Source organism: Pimephales promelas, chromosome 3, assembly GCF_988280905.1.
Source record: "Pimephales promelas chromosome 3, fPimPro1.hap1.1, whole genome shotgun sequence".
Classification (NCBI taxonomy): Eukaryota; Metazoa; Chordata; class Actinopteri; order Cypriniformes; family Leuciscidae; genus Pimephales; species Pimephales promelas.
The window spans coordinates 29,684,714-29,707,786 of NC_142771.1; the positions used below are offsets into that span (position 1 = coordinate 29,684,714).

Below are 23,073 nucleotides of genomic sequence, written 5' to 3' on the forward strand. Positions count from 1 at the left end.
ACTGCATTTTAAAACTCTCCACCGCTGCTTTGTCGTCATTGTATGTATAAATCATGTGTTATAATGCACAGTGCAGAAGCTCGGAAACTCCTCTGGGTATTTGCCCCGTTCGAAATCAAGAAATCCTACATCTCGCGAGCTGAGATTGTCAGTCATCTAAATAGGTTTTACTGAATCAATTCTCTAGTAAGCACATGGGTCTCATCTTTAGAACTGAACCAACAATGGCTCAGTGTTCAATATTTCATATTGTCACTGGAATTGGGGCAAAATGTGCTTGAATTTCCCCCAGCAGGCTCGAGGGAAGGGCGGTGCTGTCAGTAAACTGATGGAAAGTATGGCTGCTGATGAGGACTTTGAGCCCAACCAGGACAGCAGCTTCTCAGAGGATGAGAATCCCCCTGTGAGTGCTCAGCCCGAAAGACCCTGCACCCCCGGTGAGACTCTTTTCTCATTCCCTCTTGTCATCAATGCTGCGGAGCTCTTTTCCTTCATTACCTCCCCATTTATAATTGCTGTTTAATGACTAAACCAGACTTCATTTTCTTGTCCATGCATGCAATTAAAAATGAATGTCTTTTGAATGACGTGAAGGAGAGATCATTTCACAGCATATTTTATCTTAATCCAGCATTCAAAATCAGAAAATTGATTCGGCCTGATTGCATTCATACGGTAATGGGATGAGCTGAGAGGTATTGCATGCGTTCCCTCCCTTTCAAAACCTTGTGAGCTGCTTGTTACCTACATTGACAGCATTGTAAACGTCATGAAACCTCATAATTGACAGAATTTGAAGGTTCTGCGCAGAACAGTACACATAGATTGGGGGGAAAAATGGACAGGGCATTTCTGCTACCTTCCGCTGTTGAAAGATGAAGCCAAAATATCCCACTAACAGTCTTTGGTGATAATGTGATTCATAACCCAAGTCTTCAGACTAGTGGAGTCACAGCATCAAGGTCCAGCCCACATTCCCTCTCCCGCAGACTCAACGCAAGCACAGCTGACAATCTTGATGGACCCCTTTTTATAGAATCAAATAACAAATTAAAACCATACTTTTTTAGAAAAACACACATCTACGTGATAAGATTATTTGAAGTGTAATTGGATTTTTTTGTCCCATTCGGTTACATGGAGAGGGCGGGGTTTATGACCTATACTGCAACCGTGTGTTCTGGTATTTCTTCCTTTGAGATTTCCTCTTTTACAAGTACATTTATAATTGACTTTCATTTCAGTCACCATATTGGGATTTTTAATTTTTTTTTCACTGGTCTGGTCGGATCAACTTCTTCACGATTAACACATGACGTTGTCTTAGAATTTGGCTATGATTGGGTATCTTGGAAAGCAGCATAATTAAGCTTACCTGTGAGGACGGTTTTCACATTAAAATGCTGAATCCATAAGCAGCTCCCTGTCTTTTGGAACACCGCTTTTTTCTATAACATTTGCAGCTTTAAGGTGGCGATGAGAATTTTCATGTTATTTAGGGGCACAAGTTTCGACATGTCTCTTTTTAACACTGCTTATCTCCCTCTGTTCTGTTTTTCTTCAAGCCCCTCGGAACTGTGTCATTAACAAAGATGAACTGCAGGATGGATTACGGGTCCTCATCCCTATGGATGACAAACTCCTGTATGCCGGCCACGTCAGCACGGTTCACTCTCCTGACATGTAAGAGGCCGCCAGCCGGAACTGTTTTCCTTCTCTTTATACCCTCTGCTGTGTCTTAAGTAGCACTGAAACACACAATTCGATTTTTATTCGCAACCTTTCAATTTGATATTTATTATTTTGGATGTATATCCAGTACAGTACATGGCAAATTGTCTCAAGGGAAAAAAAATCTCAACTAATGCTGTAAATTGTACATGGGAGTCAGTTGGTACTACATTACTATAATATTAAAGGTTAAAATGAACTAATTTGTATACAAACACTTTATAAACTCAAAGTTTTTATAATCCTAAATTTACTATTACATCATTATATTTCCACTCCAATTCATGTTTGGAATATAAATATTAAATGGTGATTGTCAACTTGACGGATTTTTTCAAACATGCATTAAATATTGAATAACATTAAGAATTTAATGAATGAATCAAAAACATTATAATGAATATGTTATATATGTTATATATAAGCAAAATGCTTCTCTCTCAAATTTTTTCCAGCTCACTAACGATTAATGGTCACTAAATATGTTTTTTCTGAGGCTGTAGACTCTTCTGTAGACCCAATGTTTGTTTGAGGTGTTCTTTAATTAAAAACAAAAAACATGTTTAATTGACAAATCCATTGCAACATTCTCAATTCAGAACTCACAGTAAAGGTGTCCAGGTAAAAATGTCTATCTTCCTAGCTGCCTAAATCTGTTTTGATGCATTATAGATCAAAAGTAGCTGTTTTTTATTGTATGAAAATACATTACAAAGACAAAAAAAATATGTTCATTTAATTGCATCTTTCTCAGTGATTTATGGTAGTAGAGTTGTCTAGTTTTGCTCTGAATCAAATCTAATGTTTTGATTAATCTCAGAGCCGGTTGGTCTAGTTCAAGGCTTAGAACCAAGGTCGCTAAAAAAGTTGGCTGTCTTTTGTGTGCTCTATTTAACTGTAGCTCCCTGGCCATTTACAGATTATTTTTTACCGAACAGTTTACTTGAGCTGTGTTATAGCGAGTAAAATATTGCCAAGTTTTTCCCATTGGTAAGGTCCTGTTCAGAATTCTCCATGGAAAAATTTGGAAATGAAACATTTTGTTTTCGGTCAGGAAACAGAAGGGGTGTGAAGTGTCTTGAGGGAGGCGATGACAGAAATGGACAGTTTTGTTTGGACTTTGTATGCTTTCTGTAGTCTCCCATGGCCTATTATCCACTTGGATGAACAAGTTGTAGTCTATTGAAGGGTGAGAGAGTTCCTCTCAAAGTCATCCCTATAAAGGATAATCTAATTTAGTGAAAAATGTCAAACTGGTGCAGCATCTGGTAGGGGGATCTTTAATGAGAGTTGCATTTCTCTGTTGCATTTCTCCCCTCTGTGAAATGTTGTCCTCCATTTTAGTTTCATTAGAGCGGCGGCCCATGGTTGCTCAATGACTGTTTAGCATTCAGCACAGAATCACATCTTCCTCTTATCAGTCCGAGAGCGAGGAGCAGTCATCCTTCAAACTCCCATCACAGTCCTTCTCCCAAATTCCAGTGGTCTGAGAGCCAGAGGTCAGGCAGCATGCTCAAAATCTGGATGCTAGTTCCGGTTTAATACTAAACGTCTATTCCTAAATTAAGGGATCAGAAAGGTGGTGCTTTATCTGTTAATTTGCAGCACATTTGCGTGGCATAATGAGATGTGTATGTCATATTTTGGCAGTGGAATATCTCTCCCTCGGTTGCTCGCTCTGCATGTGCCTCTTGCACTAAAAATAGCCCGTTCCAGCCAAGGAAAGGAAGGTGCCTTTGTGCAGGACTGTGTTACCGCTGCTCTTCAAAGCGGGAAGTTCAGTGTGGCGGTGAGAACTGGTTGCGAGAGGATTTAATATGACGAGAGCAGCCGTTAGTGCGGAGGGCTTGACTGAAACAGATCGCTTGTTGTCCACCCTGCCCTCTGGAAATGTAATTCTGTGACGGCTTGTGCTACAACAACACCTTTAGCGCATCCAGAGATTGAAAATCCGTGCTTGGGCACTCAAATGTTTACATGCCGCCACCGACGCCGCTGCTGTTTATATGCCTCGCCTGTCTTCATTAATTGAGCCTGTTGTGGAGAGCCTGGGCTTTTGCAGGCATGAACATACTTGCAGTCCATGAGAGCAAGCTGGTTAATTGTGCAGTCAATAACTCACACAGCCGGTGTCGAATTGGAACTGAAATCTAGGGTAAGGAAAAGTGTCTGTTCTCAGCCTGAGCCTCGGCTTTCATGAAGCCTGTTTTCTGCTCAGAAAAGTCCTTTGGCAAAGCCATTGTCACACTTTCCGACGTGAAGACCATGCTAATGGCGCTGCCCCATTATTTATGGGTAATGGGAAAACTAATTGAAGCTTTCACTCCATCCTTCGCTGGCTCGCCATTTTTTTTTCCTCTTGTACCTTCAATTATGCTTTAGAGATGTGGTTCTATGTAAAGAGAGGAAAATGTTGGGGTTGTAAGACAGGGAAGTTTAGTTCGTCTTATTGCTCCAATACTGATTACTGAATCTGCCATCATGTCGTCTCAAAGCCGAAGTATAATATTGGAGAATTTCGTGCATCTACACAACTATACTGCAAATATATATATATTTTTCAAAATTTAATTTTCCCTTAAAAAAATATTTAAAAATCCTTTACTTTAGATGCAAAAAAACTTAAAGCTACACTGTGTAACTCTTTTAGTTTATTCTTAGCTAAAAACACTTAGTTCTTTCAAAATATATGTGCTCTTTAATGTATATTTACTTGGTTCAAGTAATAAAGTATTCTCGTGAGTGTATAATATGCCATTGAAAATACATACGGGTAAGGGGTTCTAATGTCGGTCGCCATGTTGCCCCTCCATCTTGAAAGTACATTAGCCAAAGAGGGACATACCCGTTAATTCAAGCTTCGGGTTTCGCGTTTACGTTTGAGTTAACACTCATGGACGAGGTTGAACTGGAAGCCATGTTAATCTTGGACTACTTTGGCCACCATAGGAGTTAAAATGAAATTGGAATTGAGAGGAACAGAAACTAATATTCACTGGATGGTCATATACCTTTTCACCGCAAGATGGGGGTAAAAATCACACAGTGTAGCTTTAAGATATAAAATACTGCTTTCTGAAAAAAAAAATCAAAATTAAGTGAGTTAGTGCTTAAAACAAGAAAAATATCTGTCGCTGAGTTAAGAAAAATACACTTAATTTAAACGGAAAGCAGCTTTTTTGCTCTTTACCCCATACAATATTTTATATTGATAAAGTCTCTTCAGACTTTAAGAGAGCATAAAGTCTCTTCATTTTGATCGATTGTTCAGTAAACAAGACTTAATATCTTAAGTCAATTTGCATCTCAAGTAAATCTATCTTGATTTAAGAACGTTTATATATTTGTGCTGGAAAACAAGACCGAAACACTTTTTGGTTTTCCCAATGATTTTTCATTTTAAACCTCCTCCAGCATTTCCACAGAACAGCATAAAAGGAAGTATTTATTTATATGAAGTGATGTTTTTCAGAGTATATGTTAATGCAGAGTGTGTGAATCATCAGTTACAATTTCAAGATATTCAACAGCAAAATAAACCCACACGGGGCGACATGGAAAAGGCTACTTCCAAAATAAATCAATAGATGTGGAAAAATGTACCTGAGCTGACATTATTTTTATTATGTGAGAATAAAGAGGCTGTGGAATAATAAAACACACATGATACTAGCTATTTATGAAATCAGTTGCTGTTTTGGATTTTTGTGGTCATTATACCAAAATATGCTGAATCCTGGATATTTCCCAAAGGACATTTTTATTACAATGAAAAAGTATTACTCCATACTGACCTTTACTACCAAATACCTTCCCTTCCACATAACAACAACAAATTTTAGGGTGACCCTTCCCATGTCCCAAGCCCACATCAGGCAAACATGACAGATATTTAACCCTGCTCGGCCGGTCAATCTTTCTCCCCCCTGAGGCAGCTGGTGTGAATTTATTCCAGGCTTTGCAGACAGAACCAATCAGGTTTGGCCAGCAGAGTCCTCCCCCTCAGGCCAGATCCAGGAGGAAGTGATCTGGGGGAGGCTGTCCCACATCACCTCCCAGGTCCATGTCACAGTAATAAGGCTGCCACTCTGTGATGGACACCTCTGAAGCCTGGCTCTGGGTCCATGCTTGAACTGCAGGCACCCTCATGAATCCAAATGAAAAAAGGCCAAACATCCAACTGGGGTTTTTTTAGCGCAGAAGCCCTGTCTTGGACGTCACACATGTATGCACCCATGCTGATTTATAAGGCCCATGTACTCACATCCAGTAAAAGAATGACCTGCACTTTAAAGAGCTGGTCTTTGTTGTTTCTCTCTTTCTCCTACAACCAGTAAAACTCTATTATTTTTTTCACAATATTGATACGTTTGCATGTTGGTTCACTTTGGCAGTAGAAACAATTTTGTTTTGTTTTGAAACCTGCCAACTTCCAGAAATAATATTCCAGATCTGGAAGAGAGAAACCTATGTTTGGATTGTGCTCCACCTACACACTGGCTTAGCCTGGTCTGCCTACTTTTATTCCTTTTTTCCATTTGCAACAGAGCCCATTTTGGCTCTCACATGTGATGTCAAGAAATAGTTTAACTTATCTTGCATATCCCCAAGGCCCTGACTTCTTGACAGTAAAGACAATAAAAACGCTGCAAAAGGAAAAATGTATCGCCGGGCAATGATTTTTATTTTATTTTATTTTTTTATTTTTTTTAAAGGGTAAGCCCCTCCAAATTTTATCCCTGAGGGTTGCGCTTGAATAAGGAGGGGAGATGGAGAGAAAGCAAAGCTCAGTTCAAAGCTCAGTGTGTTTCTCACGAGAGCTGTCTTCATGCTCTTGGGCTGCTGTCTTTTTCTTTAGACCCCCTGCATCTCCCCTCTAAAAGCCTACTACTATGTAATTTTAGACAAAACCATTATGCTCTGGGTATAGACAGCTCCTTTCCACAGCTGACAAATTGACCCCATTTACTTTATTATTGCACCAAATATGTATTGTATGTTATACCACAGAATGAAAACAATGGTATTCTTAATCTTTCATCACATTGTAATAACTTTACTCGACTTCCACTTCTTGCGGATATCAGCTAGGGATGTGCAGCCTATTAGTTAATGTTAACTGATAGCTGGACTGTCTGTTGTTGTTAATGCTGCCTTTCAAAAATAAAATGTTGATATATTTATTTTATTTAACCTTTGTTTAACCAGGTAAAATCAGTTGAGAACAAGTTCTCATTTACAACTGTGACCTGGCCAAGACAAAGCGAAACAGTGCGACGAAAACAACACTGAGAAATAAGTAAACATACGATTAAAAAAAAAATAATAATAATCCATATACAAAATCACAATATAATACAAAATACAATTAATCACAATCAATACACCAATCCATTTATAAAAGCAAAATAGAATTGAAAAATTATACACTATAAACAAGTGCAGTGATCAATAAACAGCTTTGACAGCTGATGTTTAAAATTGGTAAGGGAAATAGGAACCTCTAGTTTCAAAGGGTTTTTTTCATAGTCGGCAGCGAACTGGAAGGAATGGCGACCAAAATAAGTATAAGCCTTGGGGACGGCCAGTAAAATATACCAGTTAGAGCGCATACTGCTGGTGGATGCTGCTATGGTACTAATAAGGACTAATATATGCCTAATAGATGACTTGGAGCCAATGTATTCGGCTGCGAGTATATAGTGAGGGCCAGCCAATAAGCGAATAAAGATTACAGTGATGAGTAGTGTATGGAGCTTTGGTAACAAAACGGATAGCACTATGTTAAATTACATCCAGTTTACTAAGTAGAGTTTTGGAGGCTATTTTGTAAATAACATCACATAAATAACACTATGCCGTCGTATCATCCAGGTGGATGCTGCACATTGGTGGTGGTTGAAGAGATTCCCCCTTCTATGTAAAAGCGCTTTGAGTGGCGAGAAAAGCGCTATATAAATGTAATGTAGAATTATTATTATTATTTAATGTCGCATTACATTTCATGTTAATTTTTTTTTTTTTTGCCCGGTGCAATAACAGATTTCTCTCTTCTTTCTCTCTACCAATCAATTAGTCCTCTTAAACTAAATGACTATGGCCTGGTTTCACAGACAGGGCTTATTTTAGCCAGGATTTGACCTTAGATCAATTGGGACATTTAAGTAACGTGCCTTAGAGAAAACATTACTGGTGTGCATCCTGAGACAAACCAATGGCATTGACATATTTTAAGAAATGTCAGTGCAAGTTGCTTTCAGTTAAAACGCCTCAAACTTGCATTTTAGTCTGAGACTATACGCTTTAGCCTGGTCTGTAAAACCAGCTGTTCAAATTCACATTTAGATCTGCCTAAATCCAATCAACAACCAATGGATAGAACCAAGTTCCCGCCCTACATTTTTTTTCCCCCTTTTTGAATTATTGCTCTCAGATGTGGAAGAAAAGGTCTTTCGCTACTTACATTTAATGCCAGATAACATTCAATATCAATATAATGGTGCCTGTGTTTCAGGATATTAACATAATAGTGAAATTTGCAACACACAATACCCCCTATTGTGGGTTGCAAATTTCACTTTTATGTTAATATTAACCTGTCATCGGGATGTGTTTTGATTTTGGGCTCATGACTGTGTCCTGTCTTACAGATACAGCGTGGTGGTGGAGGGCGAGAGGGGAAACAGGCCACATATCTACTGCCTGGAGCAACTGCTACAGGAGGCGGTCAGTACGCCACACTGCCCTACACCGTTCGTTGACCCATATACACGTTACGGCTCTCCACAACAGGCCTGTGTGTTTTACTTCGGGCACACTCCTCAGTTTCCTCTCTCTGCTAACAGGCCCGGGGCACGCTGTAATATAGAAGCTGTTTAGCACCTTCCCCTGCTATTAAGCTAAGGGCATGTTTTGCTCCAGTACCTCTGTCTGTTGGTTTAGGCACATGTTACCGCCTTTCCTTCCTAATGTACCTCTGCCAAGAGCAACCTTAGCCATTGCTGCCTCTAAGATGGATTATATACACAATATGTATGTTTCCTTGCCAGAAAAAGATTCATTAGTTATTCACTCTTAAGAGATAGATGACCACGAATGCACACAGGTGTTGATTTTAATATTCCTCTCTGATCCACTCTTCCTTTGTTTTACAGATTATTGATGTGAAACCCCCCTCTGTCAGATACCTTCCCCAGGGGACCCGGATCGCAGCCTACTGGAGCCAGCAGTACCGTTGCCTCTACCCTGGCACGGTCGTCAGAGGTATAGCTTTCCTTTTCCGCTTAATTGAGGTCCTTTCACTGGCTATTACAGACTATTAACTAATGCGTTTTACTGCATCTATGTCTCTCGAATGGAAAAATACACGCACATGTCCAATGTCCTTCACACAGAGGTGCAGTAAGAGAACCTTTCAGGGTTGTTTCATTTCCTTTAATCTAAATCTTTTAGCCAAACCCATAAGCACTGCCAGATAAACCGAGCCGGGGAATGAAGGATGGTGTGGTTGGCTACATGCAGAGCTCTGCTCTATTATTATTTATTTTCCCTCCTGCTGAGGTAGGAGCGAGCTGGAGGCTTGTCAAGAAACTCTTAAAGGGAGGTCGCTGCTACTGCTCCTGTCAACCAATGAGAATGAAAAGGCCCTGTATGAATCCCTGCACCACTGAGAAATATGCGGTCACTCTTTTCGCGCAGCAGTATTTGCTGTTTCACTCAGTGGAAATGAAAAAATTGAGGTGATGCGTGTTCTTTTGCTTCAGTCGTCAACTCTGTTACGTGTCCACAGGGAGTCCAGACATGGAAGACGTGGACGATTTGATTACAGTGGAGTTTGACGATGGAGACACCGGCCGAATCCCTCTCTCTCATATTAGACTTCTGCCGGCGGACTACAAGATTCAGTGTGAGTATTCAGATAAGCAGGGCATGAAAGTGCACATGAAACGTTACCTGAATTTCCCAGTTATGTAAACAGTCCGTATGTGCTCTGTTTGATTTGGAGTCCATGCAGCCTCTGATTTTGTTTGCTTTTGCTCTTGAAGCTTGATGATGGATTCAGTGAAATGTTTTTCCACTAGTTGCCAGGGGGTTGCATATGATTGAGGATGAGACTGAGATTTTTGAAGGTTTGTGTATAGCATTTAAGAGCACTGGGTAAATATTATTGTGTGTGTTTGACTGTGAAAATGTTTATGTATGATCATTATCAAAATATATGAGGCTGAAAAGCACATGGGAATGTTCCAGTATTGTTTTTTTGGCTATTATTTTATCAATTGTCTAACAGAAATGTCCCGAAGTCTGTTATTAATATTTTCAACACGGAATTTATCTGAATAGGTGCGGAACCGTCCCCTGCCCTCCTCGTGGCCAGCACCAAACGGCGAGGAAGGAAGTGCAGTAAGGATGTACCTGATGGAAAAGAAATGCCACCCAAAAACACAGAGGAGTCTGCTCCAAAAAGTAGAGGCAGAGGAAGAAAACCCAAACCTAAGCCTGGTAATTTCCACTTCTTTTGAACCAAACATTTACCATCATTTACATTTTGGCTGGTGTAGAAGAGACATATTTTTTGTAAAAGTGGTTATTGCTTTGGTTCAGATTAAACATCAAGCAGTCAGAAGTGGTGTTGCTGAAATAAAAAATGCAGTAATCTTACAAAAGTGTACTGGATTGGTGGTTTCATAGATAATAAATCACATTATTTTTCTTGGAAAGAACTTACTGTCAGAACAGGAACAGCTTTTAGCCTCCCAGCATTTTTTTAGAGGTAAGTGTGTTTTTGGTCTGGCATATTAAAACCTTCCCTCCTGTGCTGCTTTCCAGAGCCTGAAGTCGCTCCAAAGGAGCATGAAAAGCCTGACACACCAACCCTGACGCAGGTCCCTGAGAGGCCCCTGTCCAGCCAGAAAAGCGGCCCACGGCCAGGTAGAAAAATTAAGCGAGTCGGCACAGCCAGCCCCTCCATTCCCAAATCTAATGAAAGCCAGAAGAAAACCGCAGGAATCAAGCCCCCAGCCAAAGTGCGTTCCCAGCCCCAGTCTGTCTACTCGCAGCCACTCTATGGAAAAGTTCTGTCTGTGGATCTCTATAATGAGCCCTCCACTTCTCTGGCCTCCTTTATATCCAACAATGAGACTCTGAGTCCCGCAGGGAAAGGAAAGCCGGTCAAACGCTTGCGAAAGCCTGAAGAGGAGGCATCTGGGTTTGGTGTGAAAATGCAGCGCAAGCAGCCTCAGACTGAGATCCTTATCAAGCTGGACCATGAGGGAGTCATGTCACCCAAAACCAAAAAGACCAAAGCCCTGATGATGATGGAGGGCCAGAACCTGTCCAAAAGAGAGAACAAGTCTGTGTTGGGTGTCAGCTACACTACGATATCCACTGCTGACAAAGCACTGAAGGCTAAAAACAAGGCGGTTGAGGCAGAGACGCCTACTGCTGAGAGCGTGTCCACCTACAGCGTTCGTAAGCTGGGGAGCGGCAGCGACGGTCTGATTAAGGTAAGCAACTCAGGGGAAAAGGAAAAGAAGGAACTGGAGTGTCCCAACTGCAGTAGCAGTAGCAGCAGCAGTTCGGAGTCAGACGGAGAGGAGGAGCGAGGGACCTCGCAGGACAAGAAGCCCAAACAAGACTCAACCAGCTCCAATAGCTCACGGGCATCAAGTCCCACCTCTTCCAGCTCATCCACAAGCAGTTCCTCATCCTCGGCTGGGTCCCACTCCTCCTCATCATCATCCTCCTCCTCCACCACCAGCGATGAAGAATCCTCCTGTAGCTCAGATGAAGAACCGGTCGCTGGTTCTCAACCATCCCCTGCCACAGAACATGCGCCACCTCAAGAGGAGGAAGAGGAGAAGGCCAAGGTGAAAACAGAGCCTGCTGCCAGCATCCAGAAGCTCCAGAAGCAGCAGGCATCTGCCACTCAGCAGCAGAAGCCCCAGAAAGAGCAGAAGGTCAAGCAGGGTGTCGGTCGCCCCAAAAGACGAGAGGGAGTCCACCTCCCAACAACTAAGGAGCTGGCAAAAAGACAGAGGCTACCCTCTGTCGAGAACAGACCCAAGATCTCAGCTTTTCTTCCTGCCAGACAGTTGTGGAAGTGGTTTGGAAAGCCTACTCAGGTGAGCCCATGGATTTTAGATTTTAGTCTTTCTGAAAGTCCCATCAGTGTCATTTCTAACACATCTCAAATAATGTGTTGTTTAATAGCATTGTGTAAAGTTTAAAGTATACTTCAATTTTAATGCCTATGTGTACAGCCAAAAACATGCCCTTTTAAAGCATACTTCATTTGTTAGCGTGCACGTACAAAGTACTGACACTGGACAAGGATGAAACTGTCTATTTCTCCTCTGTTTCTTATCAATTGAAAAACGACGAGTCGGGCCAGCTAACCAATTAGTGAATTTATTAAAAAAAATTCAAGAGACATATGAGAGATGATCCTACAGAGTATCTGCGGTTAGAAAAATGTAGATGTGCGTGTACTATGTTGGTGAAATTTATGGCATGCACGCTGTACGCACATCCTAGCATATGCATAAAAACCAAATATAATTTGGGCTTAATGGAAACGATGATGATGGAAATGATATTTTGTATTTTTTTATCCTTTGTCTTGCAAAGGCTAGTTTTAAAGCTAGCATTTTATGTATACCAAATATACGTAATTAAGTATTTCCACACTTTTTGCGTATTTTGACAAATTTCAGCTAGAATGGAAATGATGCATATTGAAAATATTATGTTCTAAAAGAACACATAAAAAAATCACATACATCATATTTTATTTCATATGGCATTTGGTAATCATTTAGGCTAATTTTTGGCAAATATATTAGTTGTGTATATGTTTGGTGTTGTGGAAAATAAAAAAATGTTAAATGATTTTCTACCAATTATTAAAATGGTGATTGGTAATTTCACTATTTGGTTAGATTTGTCAAATTTTAATATTTATATTTTGAAAATTGGCAATTTAAATGACAGCCTGGTAAAAAGTTTCTTAGACGATTTTGAAGTGACCTTCATATAATAAAAGAAAAATGTTGAAATCTCTTAGTTTTAATAAAAAATCAACCCCTGAGGCGTAAAAGTGCCCAATCTTTTTGCTTTTCCTTCAACCTCTGACAGAGGCGGGGAATGAAAGGGAAGGCAAAGAAGCTTTTCTACAAAGCCATAATGCGTGGGAAGGAAATGATCCGTATTGGAGACTGTGCTGTTTTCCTGTCTGCTGGACGACCCAACCTCCCGTTTATTGGACACATCCAGAGCATGTGGGAGTCCTGGGGAAACAACATGGTGGTCCGTGTCAAATGGTTCTATCATCCAGAGGAAACCAACCCTGGGAAGAAACTTCATGACAAAAAGGTTACTTTTTGTCTCACATTGATAATGGTTTGCGGGCATAGTAATATGACCTATGTAATCTACTTGGACCTGTCCCAGTCTTGCCTTTTATCTGGGTTTTTAGCTAATCAAATTTTTTTTTGGCAGAACTGGGATCAAATGTCCGGCCAAAGTCTTCCTGCTGTCCTGCATGCTTCCAATCAGAGGAAAGACTTCATGGAGGTAAGAAAACCAATCAAGGAAATGGTTTGATCATCTTTGATCGTCTGGTTGAAAACAGTCTGATAGATCGCTCTGCTTTCTCTTTTCAGCGGGCACTGTACCAGTCCTCTCACATTGATGAGAATGACGTCCAAACCATTTCTCATAAATGTCTGGTGGTCAGCCTTGAGCAATATGAGCAGATGATTAAAACTAAGAAGTACCAGGACAGCGAAGACCTCTACTACCTGGCCGGGACTTATGAACCCACCACTGGAATGATATTCAACACGGATGGGGTCCCAGTAATCTGCTGAGAATCAACAAGTGAGACGTGTGGAACAAAACCAATGAGACAAAAGGGCTAGACAGAGGTGTTGGCTTTACCCAAAGCCTGACTAATCAATCAAGTATGGAAAAACGTCCTGACAGAGACACAAGCATCAGTTGAGATCAGAGAATACTTCAACAGATGTCATGTTTGCACACCATTTCATACACATCAAGTCAATGGTGTTGGATTCAATTGTTTGGTCTCTTATTGGAGCAACCCTAAACTTGTTTTGACCCAAGTGATTGCAGTGGACTCCAGTCGAAGAATTAAACGTGTCAAAGATGGTGAAGGCACGTCAAAAACGTCTTAAAGGTCAACTGCATCTGATCTGCTGAGCCTAGCCATCACCGATGCATCTGGAATGGAGGTGACACCACTTCTGCAGGACTTGTTCTCCGGGTGAGAAGGCCTGCTAGGAACCCGCTTCCTTGGCCGTGGGACCAACAACAGAAAGAGTAATTGAAGCTGACAGGATGCATCACACTTCTGTCCAGTTACTACTGGTAGACCCCTGCCGGATCTTCAAGGGCTGGCTAATGAACTTGAACAGGAAAAAAACGAAACCAGACGCAAAGCTGCGGCCCGTGTGAGAAGCACTTAAAAGAATGGACAGAACTGGGGTCTGTGAGCCTGCAAGGACCGTTTATTAATAGGAAAGTGTGAGTCACGCTTCCACTGAGCGGCCCAGAAGATCTATCCGAGTATTTATATGCGATCCTCATCCCTCAGCTGCGGCGACAGAAAGGTTTCTTTTTACGAGTGAAGGGCTCTACTGGGATGGAAACAGAAGCAGATGATACCCGTTTTGTAAATACATGCATACGAGCTATATATGATATGGACAAAAATATTTTATTTTCGTGTACCATAGATTTATGTGACAGTAATTTTTTTAAAGCAGCAAAAGATGGAAAAAAAAGAAAAAGCTTTAATAAACTGTGAATAAAGTTTAAAACGTTAACGAATATCAGGAACTAGTTTTAAGAGTACAGATCTTGCAAGTCTTTACTGGAATCTTACGCGCCCACTACATTGACAACGTAATGTAATCTTGATATCAAAACTACTATTACAGGACAAATGGTTTGTAGGATTTGACTTGAGTGTTCAAAGCCAGTCATCCCATAATAATGCAGTTTTACAACAAAAAGCACTTAAATTCTGCCCTTGGTCTTACACAGGACAGACTTCCCTTGACAATCCCCTGTTCAGGTGGACGTGAAGCGTTTTAGTTCTCTCATTGCTTCTCAGGGTTAGTGAGAGATGGAGAGTTTAAAAGCTACGCTTGCTCATCATGTCTGTTCTACTCGACTGTCCCTTTTTTCTAGAATCGCCCCCACAGAAAGCAATTACATCTCATGCATGAAAGCACTTTCTTCGAATAAACGAATAGCAGCGGTGCAGGTGGCGTTATCTGTTAGCGCTGAAAGTTGAAAGCTGAAATGTTTTTTGCCTTTCTCACGTCTGCGTTTTTCTCCATGTCGACTTTTTACTCTCCGTTAATCCAAGCCGTTCTTTGGTTCGTTCTTAATAGCCTTAACCTTGGTCCCTAAAAGCCGCCGTATACCGGCAGAATCAAAGTCTGAATGTTGTCTTTGAAAATGGGTCCTATTGATTGATATTGTGCTCCTGAGAAAGTGCCATCAGTCATCAGAGGCTGTTAGGAGCGGGCTATGTATTCGCTGCTTCTCTAATCAAGACCAGTGAAATGTATTTGATTTATGGCGTCCTCGCATGGATGAAGAGACTAGCGAACACCTTATTTGCTTAATTGTAATTATGGTTCTTATTTGTGCCTCGTTTTTATGGTTCAAAGGGGGTATGAATGTTTTCTCTTTTCTTTTTGAGGTTCGACACGTGTTATAATAAGTAAGTATATAAGTAATGAAAGAAAAACAATTAGATCTGTACTGACTTTTTTTTTTTTTTTTTTTAACAATTATGGTTATCAAGAAAACATGAGGTTAGTGGCTACATTTTTTTTTTCTTTAGTTGCCCAGCCAAAATTTTTCAACTGTTATTCTTTCTACCTCCCACGTTGGTTCAACGTTTCAACATTTTTGTTTGATATTTTCTCTTGGTGGTATTATTATACGTAATGCACATGGGCTTTTAAACCATTGCCTGTTTTTAATTATTTTGCCATGATGAATACCCTCTGTGAATGATGTTGATTTGATACTTAATGATTCTTTCTGTCGTTTTGTTTTGTTTTTTCCCCCGTTCTTTGAGGGAGGATAGTGAGATCAAGAAGGGTATGGACACTAGAGCCTTCCAGTCTTTGCGATTGGGAAAATATTTGGCCTACTCAGTATTTCGGAAATTTCTTTATATTATAGAAATGTTGACACTATTACGTATAGTAGAGCGGTCTGAAATGTCTGAAATATATATATATTTTTTTTCATGTAAGTTTCATATTACATTGCCCAGTCTCTCTTAAAGAGATATTATCTTGTTGATATTCAATAGGTTGTATTTCTTAACATGTTTTATCATTGTGTGTGTGTGTGTGTAGTTTTGAGGCTTAAAACGACATTCAGCCTATTCCGGTTTAGACTGTTTTTCTAAGTCACCTAATTTGGTTGAGGATTTTACACATACCCAAAGCTAATTCAAATGCCAAATGATCTTCAAATGCACAGTGAATCTGAAGCAACATTAAGTAAGCTCTTTTTGATTTGACACAGTCTTTTGTGTCAAAGATTTTTTGCCTGTTTATCGAGTTGTACAATTTAAGTGCCCCTCAAAACAAAAAGTTTACTCTGAGCTTGAGTCAAGCTGTAAAGCACTTTTTAGAGTATTTTTGTCTGCATGTTTTAGAAACCGCATATATGCTTCTAGGAATAATATTAGAGCTATCTACAAAAGTATATTTTGCTTATTGTGACGTAATGTAACGTGAATGGAGGTCTGAGTCCATTCCTTCCCCAAGGGGTCACTGTATGAGACGGTGGCCTCTGTTGGTAGCAGTCATGTGGGATGAATCGCTCATGTCCTCTGCTACTCGTCCAGGGTCTGTTTGAGTGTATCTTATGACGTATAAGGTTTAACTGGCTTGTTATAAAACCGCGTATAGCCGAGTAGAAGCGTAATAGAGTTCACCGTTTGCATGATTCTGTTCAACATTTTCCTTTTTTTTTTTCCTTTCTTTCTTTATGACATTCCCCCTCTCTGAACAATCGTCCTCCATGCTTAATGTGCAATACTGCTGAATTTGGATTCTGTGAGGTAGCTGCTAGTGAGGGAAGGAACGTGTTCATGAATGTGGGAGATGAGAGAGAGAGAGTTAGTGTGGACTGGAGGCTGGTCCTTCGCTGGTCTTCATCTGCTGTTCCTTCAGCATTGGTATGGTCCTGTTACAAAATAAAATAATAATAAAAATTTAAAAAGCTATAGTTTTGAACTTATTATTTGAAATTTTAAAGCATCAAGGTTTTGTAAATGATCCTTTGAGAGGGGGAGATGAATACGGATATACTTTGTACACATTTAATCTTGTAAAAAAAAAAATTACTAATTTTTTTTAAACTGAAACCAATGTTAAAGATTGCTGTTGACTTGTGTATGTAAACCTAATGGGATTGGATTTTTTTTTTACAGATGCAACCAGCATTATCAGTGTTTTTCAATTCTTTTAGTATCTCAGTATTTTCTAGTTCATCAATAAATGTCATGAAATGGAATTGACTTTGTCTCTTTATTCATGATTTTTTTCTTTGTGTCTCAAACCATGTGGCTCTGAATTGCAACTATAATCCATCTATTTGAATCTGTAATACTTCAGATGAACAAATCCGGATCCGGAACCTTTTAGGAGAACTGTTATTGCAGCCAGATGAGCTTTTTACAGCGCCTGTCATTTGCTGTATAAGTGCTTCTTTAAGATGTCTATGAGAGCCTAGCAATATGACATGACCACCATCAAACTGAAGTTTTAGTCATGTGACCACCACAGGAATGCTGTAACATGGATGGTTTGCACATTGACATTGAGGAAAGTAAAAATATTGTGGCGCTCAACTGAAAGTGTTATTTGTGTTGGGGTAGTTCTTGAGCCATTTAACTCCCAATGGAATGACCCCTCCCCTTTAAAAATCCCATTTCTGAAAGAGCGTTTTTCAGCATGTACGTGATTCATTGCTCACTCGGCGCTGTTCACACAGTGCTGTAATAGATTCGAAAAAAAAACATAAATAACGACTTTATTCGACTATTCTATTACTTCCTTATGGGCGCATGCGCGAGAACTGAGACGATGACGTTCTCCTTCTACTAGTTTTTGTTACCGGCTGCTCAACTTAGGAGTTTTACCGCCCCCTACCGTATAAAATGATGATCAATATATAAGGCGCTCCAGATTATAAGGAACACTGTCGTTTATTGAGAAGATTAAAGGCTTTTAAGTACACCTTATAGTGCGGAAAATACGCTAATTGAAAAGCGTATGTACAGCGGGCATCTTCCTCTGCTTGTAAACAGAAAGTTTTGCGCTTCCAGCTATATCAGGACATCATCTTATACGGTAGGGGGCGGTAAAACTCCTAAGCGGAGCAGCCGGTAACAAAAAGTAGTAGAAGGAGAACGTACGTCCTCGTCTCAGTTCTCGCGCATGCGCCCATAAGGAAGGAATAGAATAGTCGAATAAAGTCGTTATTTATGTTTTTTTTCGCACAAAAAGTAGTCTCGTCGCTTGATAAACTTATAATTGAGCCGCTGTAGGCACATGGAATATTTAAACCTTTTCTTTAATGACTTTATGAGCCGTCAAGAGCCAGTCCCTTAGGCATTCTATCTAGGACTGATCTAGCTCTCAGATTCAATCAAAAATATCTTTATTTGTGTTCCGAAGATGAACGAAGGTCTTACGGGGTTGGTACAGCATGGGGGTGAGTAATTCATGACTTAATTTTCATTTTTGGGTGAACTAACCCTTTAACTCCCAATGGAATGACCCCTCCCCTTTAAAAATCCCATTTCTGAAAGAGCGTTTTTCAGCATGTACGTGATTCATTGCTCACTTGGTGCTGTTTACACAGTGCTGTAATAGATTCAAAAGGTCACCGGGGTGTCTTGTTAGGCAAGAGGAGGTTTCTGAGTCTCCCTCATGCAATCACATTTATCAGGATACCATTTTTGAGCTTCCTGGAACAATTTACAATTAGCAGCTGTTAGCATTGAACTGAAGCTGAGCTCAATTTGCTAATGCTAGTGCAACATCTACAGTGAATTCTCCACATTTGCTGACAAAACGACTCGTTTAATTACAGGAGACAAAAATTGGATCATGAGCAATTAAAGGGAATCGTTTTTGCTTTGTTGACCATTCATAAATTAGCTTTTTACCTGGAAATGAGCCGCCGAGCAATATAGCTACATGTTTGCGACTATTTGCTAATCCGTGGTCTGAAATGGAGTTAAAGGGATAGCAGCTACTCCACTTTTTATGGAAATGGCATTTTATGGCTCATTTTACAACTCCCATTTCGAATCCATTCAGCCGATTTTCTGATAGTTAGAAGAATAACAGTAGGCTAACCAGACAGTTCTCATTGACTTCCATCGTTTTTCCTACTATTATAGCCTATGGAAGTCAATGAGACTAGAAACTCTCTGGTTACTGATATTCTTTTAAATATCAGAAAATCATCTGAATAGATTCGAAAACGGTAACTCAATGTTTAAATCTAGGGGAGTTGTAAAATGAGCCTATTTCAAAAAAAAAAAAAAAAAAAATACAGGGAACTCCTGTTATAAGTAAGCTGATAGACCGTGACCTCACTGTTTGGAACATCTGAGTTGCTGTTCCACCATCCTAGTTTAAATAAGGAAAGGATTGCATTTTAAGTGATTGTGAAATGGGAAAGAATGGTTGCATTGTGTTGTCACAAATCATGCTGAATTTAAACCCCTTGGCTTATTTCTTATCCATCAAAGGCACAACTTCTCAATTTCCATTAACACTGCTGATGAGATTTGAAAATGCATGTCTTTGATTTTGCTTGTAGTGGCATAAAATTAGTATAATGCAATCTAATGGAAGTGCTCCTTAAATTTTACTACCGACAAAATGCATCTTGCTCATTGAGGCACACATGAATTCTCACACTTTTTTAATGTAAATAAGCACAAAGAATGTTTATGATTAAACACGACTGCAAAAGTGGTTTAACTGAAATATTTTACCTTTAAAGGGATAGTTCAGACATATATTACAATTGACAATTCATTTAGCATTATACTCACCCTTGTTTTTCCAAACTTTTGCAGAACACTATTTTTTTCTTTTAAGTACATATTTTTGGTCAGGCATTGAAAGTCAGTTGGGTTTATTGGCTTTCATTGTGTTGACAAAAACAGTTAAAAATGTCTTTAATTTATTCTTAGATACACAGGTTTGGAACGACATGAAGCTGAGTAAATGATGACTGAATTTTCAGTTGGGCTTGGACTATCCCTTTAATTCCCAGATTTGGGTTCGCTCTATTTCAGGAGGGTTTTGCAATCCTTTCATAGATCACTTTCATAAACACAAAAGGGAAACAAATCCCTCCATATCTCCAGTGTAAAATCATTCACAACCGAAGCGTCTGATGTGCCGTGATCCATTCAATCTAAAGCTATGTTTGAACCTGTTGCTTTGATGTCAAGTCAACTCAACAGAGTTAGGGTAATTTTTATGACAATCACTTAAGAGGCGGCGTCACATGAAAAAAAAAAACTTGCCAAAAAGCACAATCCCAGTAGCACTTGCACCCTGTGATGTGTAGTAACGGTCTTTGTGGGGGGGCTGTATAAGTCCAGTATAAGAAATTGCAGACTAATGACTTTCCTTACACTGCTTGTGCTTTTAGCTTGAGAGAAGTTGCTTGTGACTAAAAATTATTCAAAGGTGAATCACCTCTGAATTATCATGGAATTTCATTTAAATAAATAAGAGAACAGGAGCTCTGGGCCAAATGCAGCTACAGCTAATGTGCCCCGAGTAATCTGTGACTCACGCCATGTGTGAAAATGAGAACTGTCAAACGGAGCACACATTTATACTCTATGGCTCCATGCGTTATCATGACGTATAAATAAATAAAAAACATTGAAATTATTTTTAAGAGCAGCACTGCGGCCTTGCGGGAGTCAGCTGCCGCTGTCAAAGCTCATAAAAGCAATTAAACCCTCCAATAAACCCACCAAAGACCACCTTCCTCTCGCTCGACAAGCTATGATTCTCTGTCAGAAGGGGCCACAGCGCAACGCAAAGAATCATTATGCTAATAAGACCAAAAAAGCAGAAAGCAGCCATGCAATATTCATGCCCTCCATCATGATAAACTATTCAGGAGTCATTTAGCTGGAATGCTCATTTAACGAACTGAGGCGTGGAACAATTAAAGCGCGCCGAACGATGGAAGCGTACTGTGATGGAGAGGACGTCGGCAGCTCGATCTCTCACCAGGGATGCCATTTGAAGTTCTACACGCTAATGGTTGACTTTTCCTCAACACTTCCCCTCAATATCCAGGGTCCATTTTGTGTCTTACATCACCAAGGCCACCATAAAATGGCCTCCGAATGGAAGTGTGGCTGATTTTCGCTGCTCAACGCAGGAGATATGATTGAGTATTCGTTGTAGGACTGCATTAAACATTAAGGTCCTCAGAGCAAGGGTCGTCCATATTGCGGGAGCATTTTACCATTTATGACCCATTAAAATGATTGCAGCATAAAAGCAAACATTTACCGGCAGTCTCAGTCCATCAGTTTAAAGGGGAAAGTGGAATAATTCATAAGTGATTGCTGGTTAGAAAATGGCTTCATTTCAGCGAAACACTGCTTTGAACCTCTGGGTCTGTGGAGGGGAAGGAGTCTCAGTTCAGAGCCTCTGCCTTCCTTCATTACAGTGTGTGCTGACAGCAAACAAGTCGACCAGCATTGCTCGGGGCCATGAGGCCCAGGACCCGGTCCTGTCATGGCCCATATCGCTCTCCCCACCAAATTGCTTCCCCCTCAACAGGAGCAGGATTTATGGCAGTATGTAGTGTGGAGATGCATGTCTGACCACGCTCTCGGCTGTACAAACTGCTCCAGGGAGGGAAACATTCATATTATAATCTCGGGGGCATAGCAATCACTGTTTCAGCATTAAGACAAAATGAGAGAACAACACTCGGCGCCGATGCACGTGCATGCACCTGTTAGAAATAAACCAAGAAAATGTGTGCAATGAACCTCGGCTACTCACAGGAGAGCCATTCGCCTTGTTGTTCCAATATCCTGCTGTGTGGGTACATCAGTAGCCAACTCACCATTCAGACTGTCACCGAATCTCCGGGCTCCCATTGTGGAGAGAGAGAGACACCCAGAGTCTTAGTAATATCACACTGTCATTTTGCTTGAAATGGTTATGTTTTACAGTGAAAAAGATGGCTTTTTTTTTTACTAACAGAAAGCAATAAATGACCAGTTGTATTGTGTTTTTGTACGTTATAAGCTCGCATGTGTTTTTTAAAGGACAATTACACCGGGAAATTGCATGATGGAAGTGAATCACAGTATCTGTGGGTTATTCAGCCCTTAGAGTACTGAACTTATTACCAGACTTCATAATGAAATCTGCAGTCAAGCGCTTCCAATTTGTTTCGCTGTACTTCATCGGAGAGGGGTGTTTGTTTAGTTGCGCTGACGTGCGAAGATGTATTTACTCTGATGGCGCCCTTGAGCGCGTTGGCTATCTTGTGGCGGCATATGCTCCATGGCAATTAAAAGGCGAATGTAAAATCTAGTTCACAAGCATTCCCCCTTGGTTTTCTATTGGCCAATCTGTTGCTGAGTTCGTTGTATGATGAACTTTGCGTCAATGAATTCACAGCGTTTAACCTAGTCGTACATGCTTTGCTATTGATTGCAACAACATCATCAACAACTACAGCTATGCAGGTAATAAACTGCAGGGCAGATGTGCCAAAGTTGACTTATGGAGGTGAAAAGCCACTCTCCTGCTCAGCGTTTTCTTTCAGGTTGACTGTGTGTGAATGAGAACCAGGCAACCGGAAATCAATGTGAGCAAATGGCGGTTTAGAGGGGGAGGGATGATTGCAGTGGTTGGATCAAGAGCCATTATATTCAACAAAATGGGACCTTCAAACCCCACAGAGCACTTTTCCCAAAGATTGCCAAAGTACACGGTCTGAGGGGAGGGTGGGAAAAAAAAAATAGATCTATCAGGGAGGATTGCTTTTCCTGCTGCCTTCCTATCAAGTCACCGTTAACAAATTACTGCCGATCTATTCGGGAATTAGCCGTTGGATCCCTAGAAGTGAGGGGCTGATAGACAGAGGTGTTAATAAAGGCTGCTCACCTCCTCTAGCTGTGACGACTGTGATGGAGGAAGGCGAACAATAATCAGCGATAGGCCACCTACACGTTCCTCTGCCGGCAGAGCGAATTCAGTGTCCACA

General features: G+C 40.4%; 1 protein-coding gene across 4 annotated transcripts in view; it reads left to right on the top strand.

The window, feature by feature from the left end:
• The window catches only part of tnrc18 (trinucleotide repeat containing 18), a 71,234-nt gene extending 53,930 nt beyond the window's left edge, over window positions 1-17,304 (top strand). For 3 of the 4 annotated variants that reach the window (XM_039687478.2, XM_039687476.2, XM_039687475.2), the window contains exons 21-30: window positions 293-437; window positions 1,566-1,683; window positions 8,382-8,457; window positions 8,886-8,994; window positions 9,521-9,637; window positions 10,075-10,233; window positions 10,561-11,855; window positions 12,868-13,104; window positions 13,231-13,305; window positions 13,395-17,304. In XM_039687478.2, the coding sequence (XP_039543412.2) occupies window positions 293-437; window positions 1,566-1,683; window positions 8,382-8,457; window positions 8,886-8,994; window positions 9,521-9,637; window positions 10,075-10,233; window positions 10,561-11,855; window positions 12,868-13,104; window positions 13,231-13,305; window positions 13,395-13,601 (2,538 nt within the window). In that variant the 3' untranslated portion in view covers window positions 13,602-17,304. The remainder of the gene's footprint in view (window positions 1-292; window positions 438-1,565; window positions 1,684-8,381; window positions 8,458-8,885; window positions 8,995-9,520; window positions 9,638-10,074; window positions 10,234-10,560; window positions 11,856-12,867; window positions 13,105-13,230; window positions 13,306-13,394) is intronic. The other variant, XM_039687477.2, reaches the window with a different exon arrangement.
• The last annotated feature ends 5,769 nt before the right edge of the window (window positions 17,305-23,073 follow it).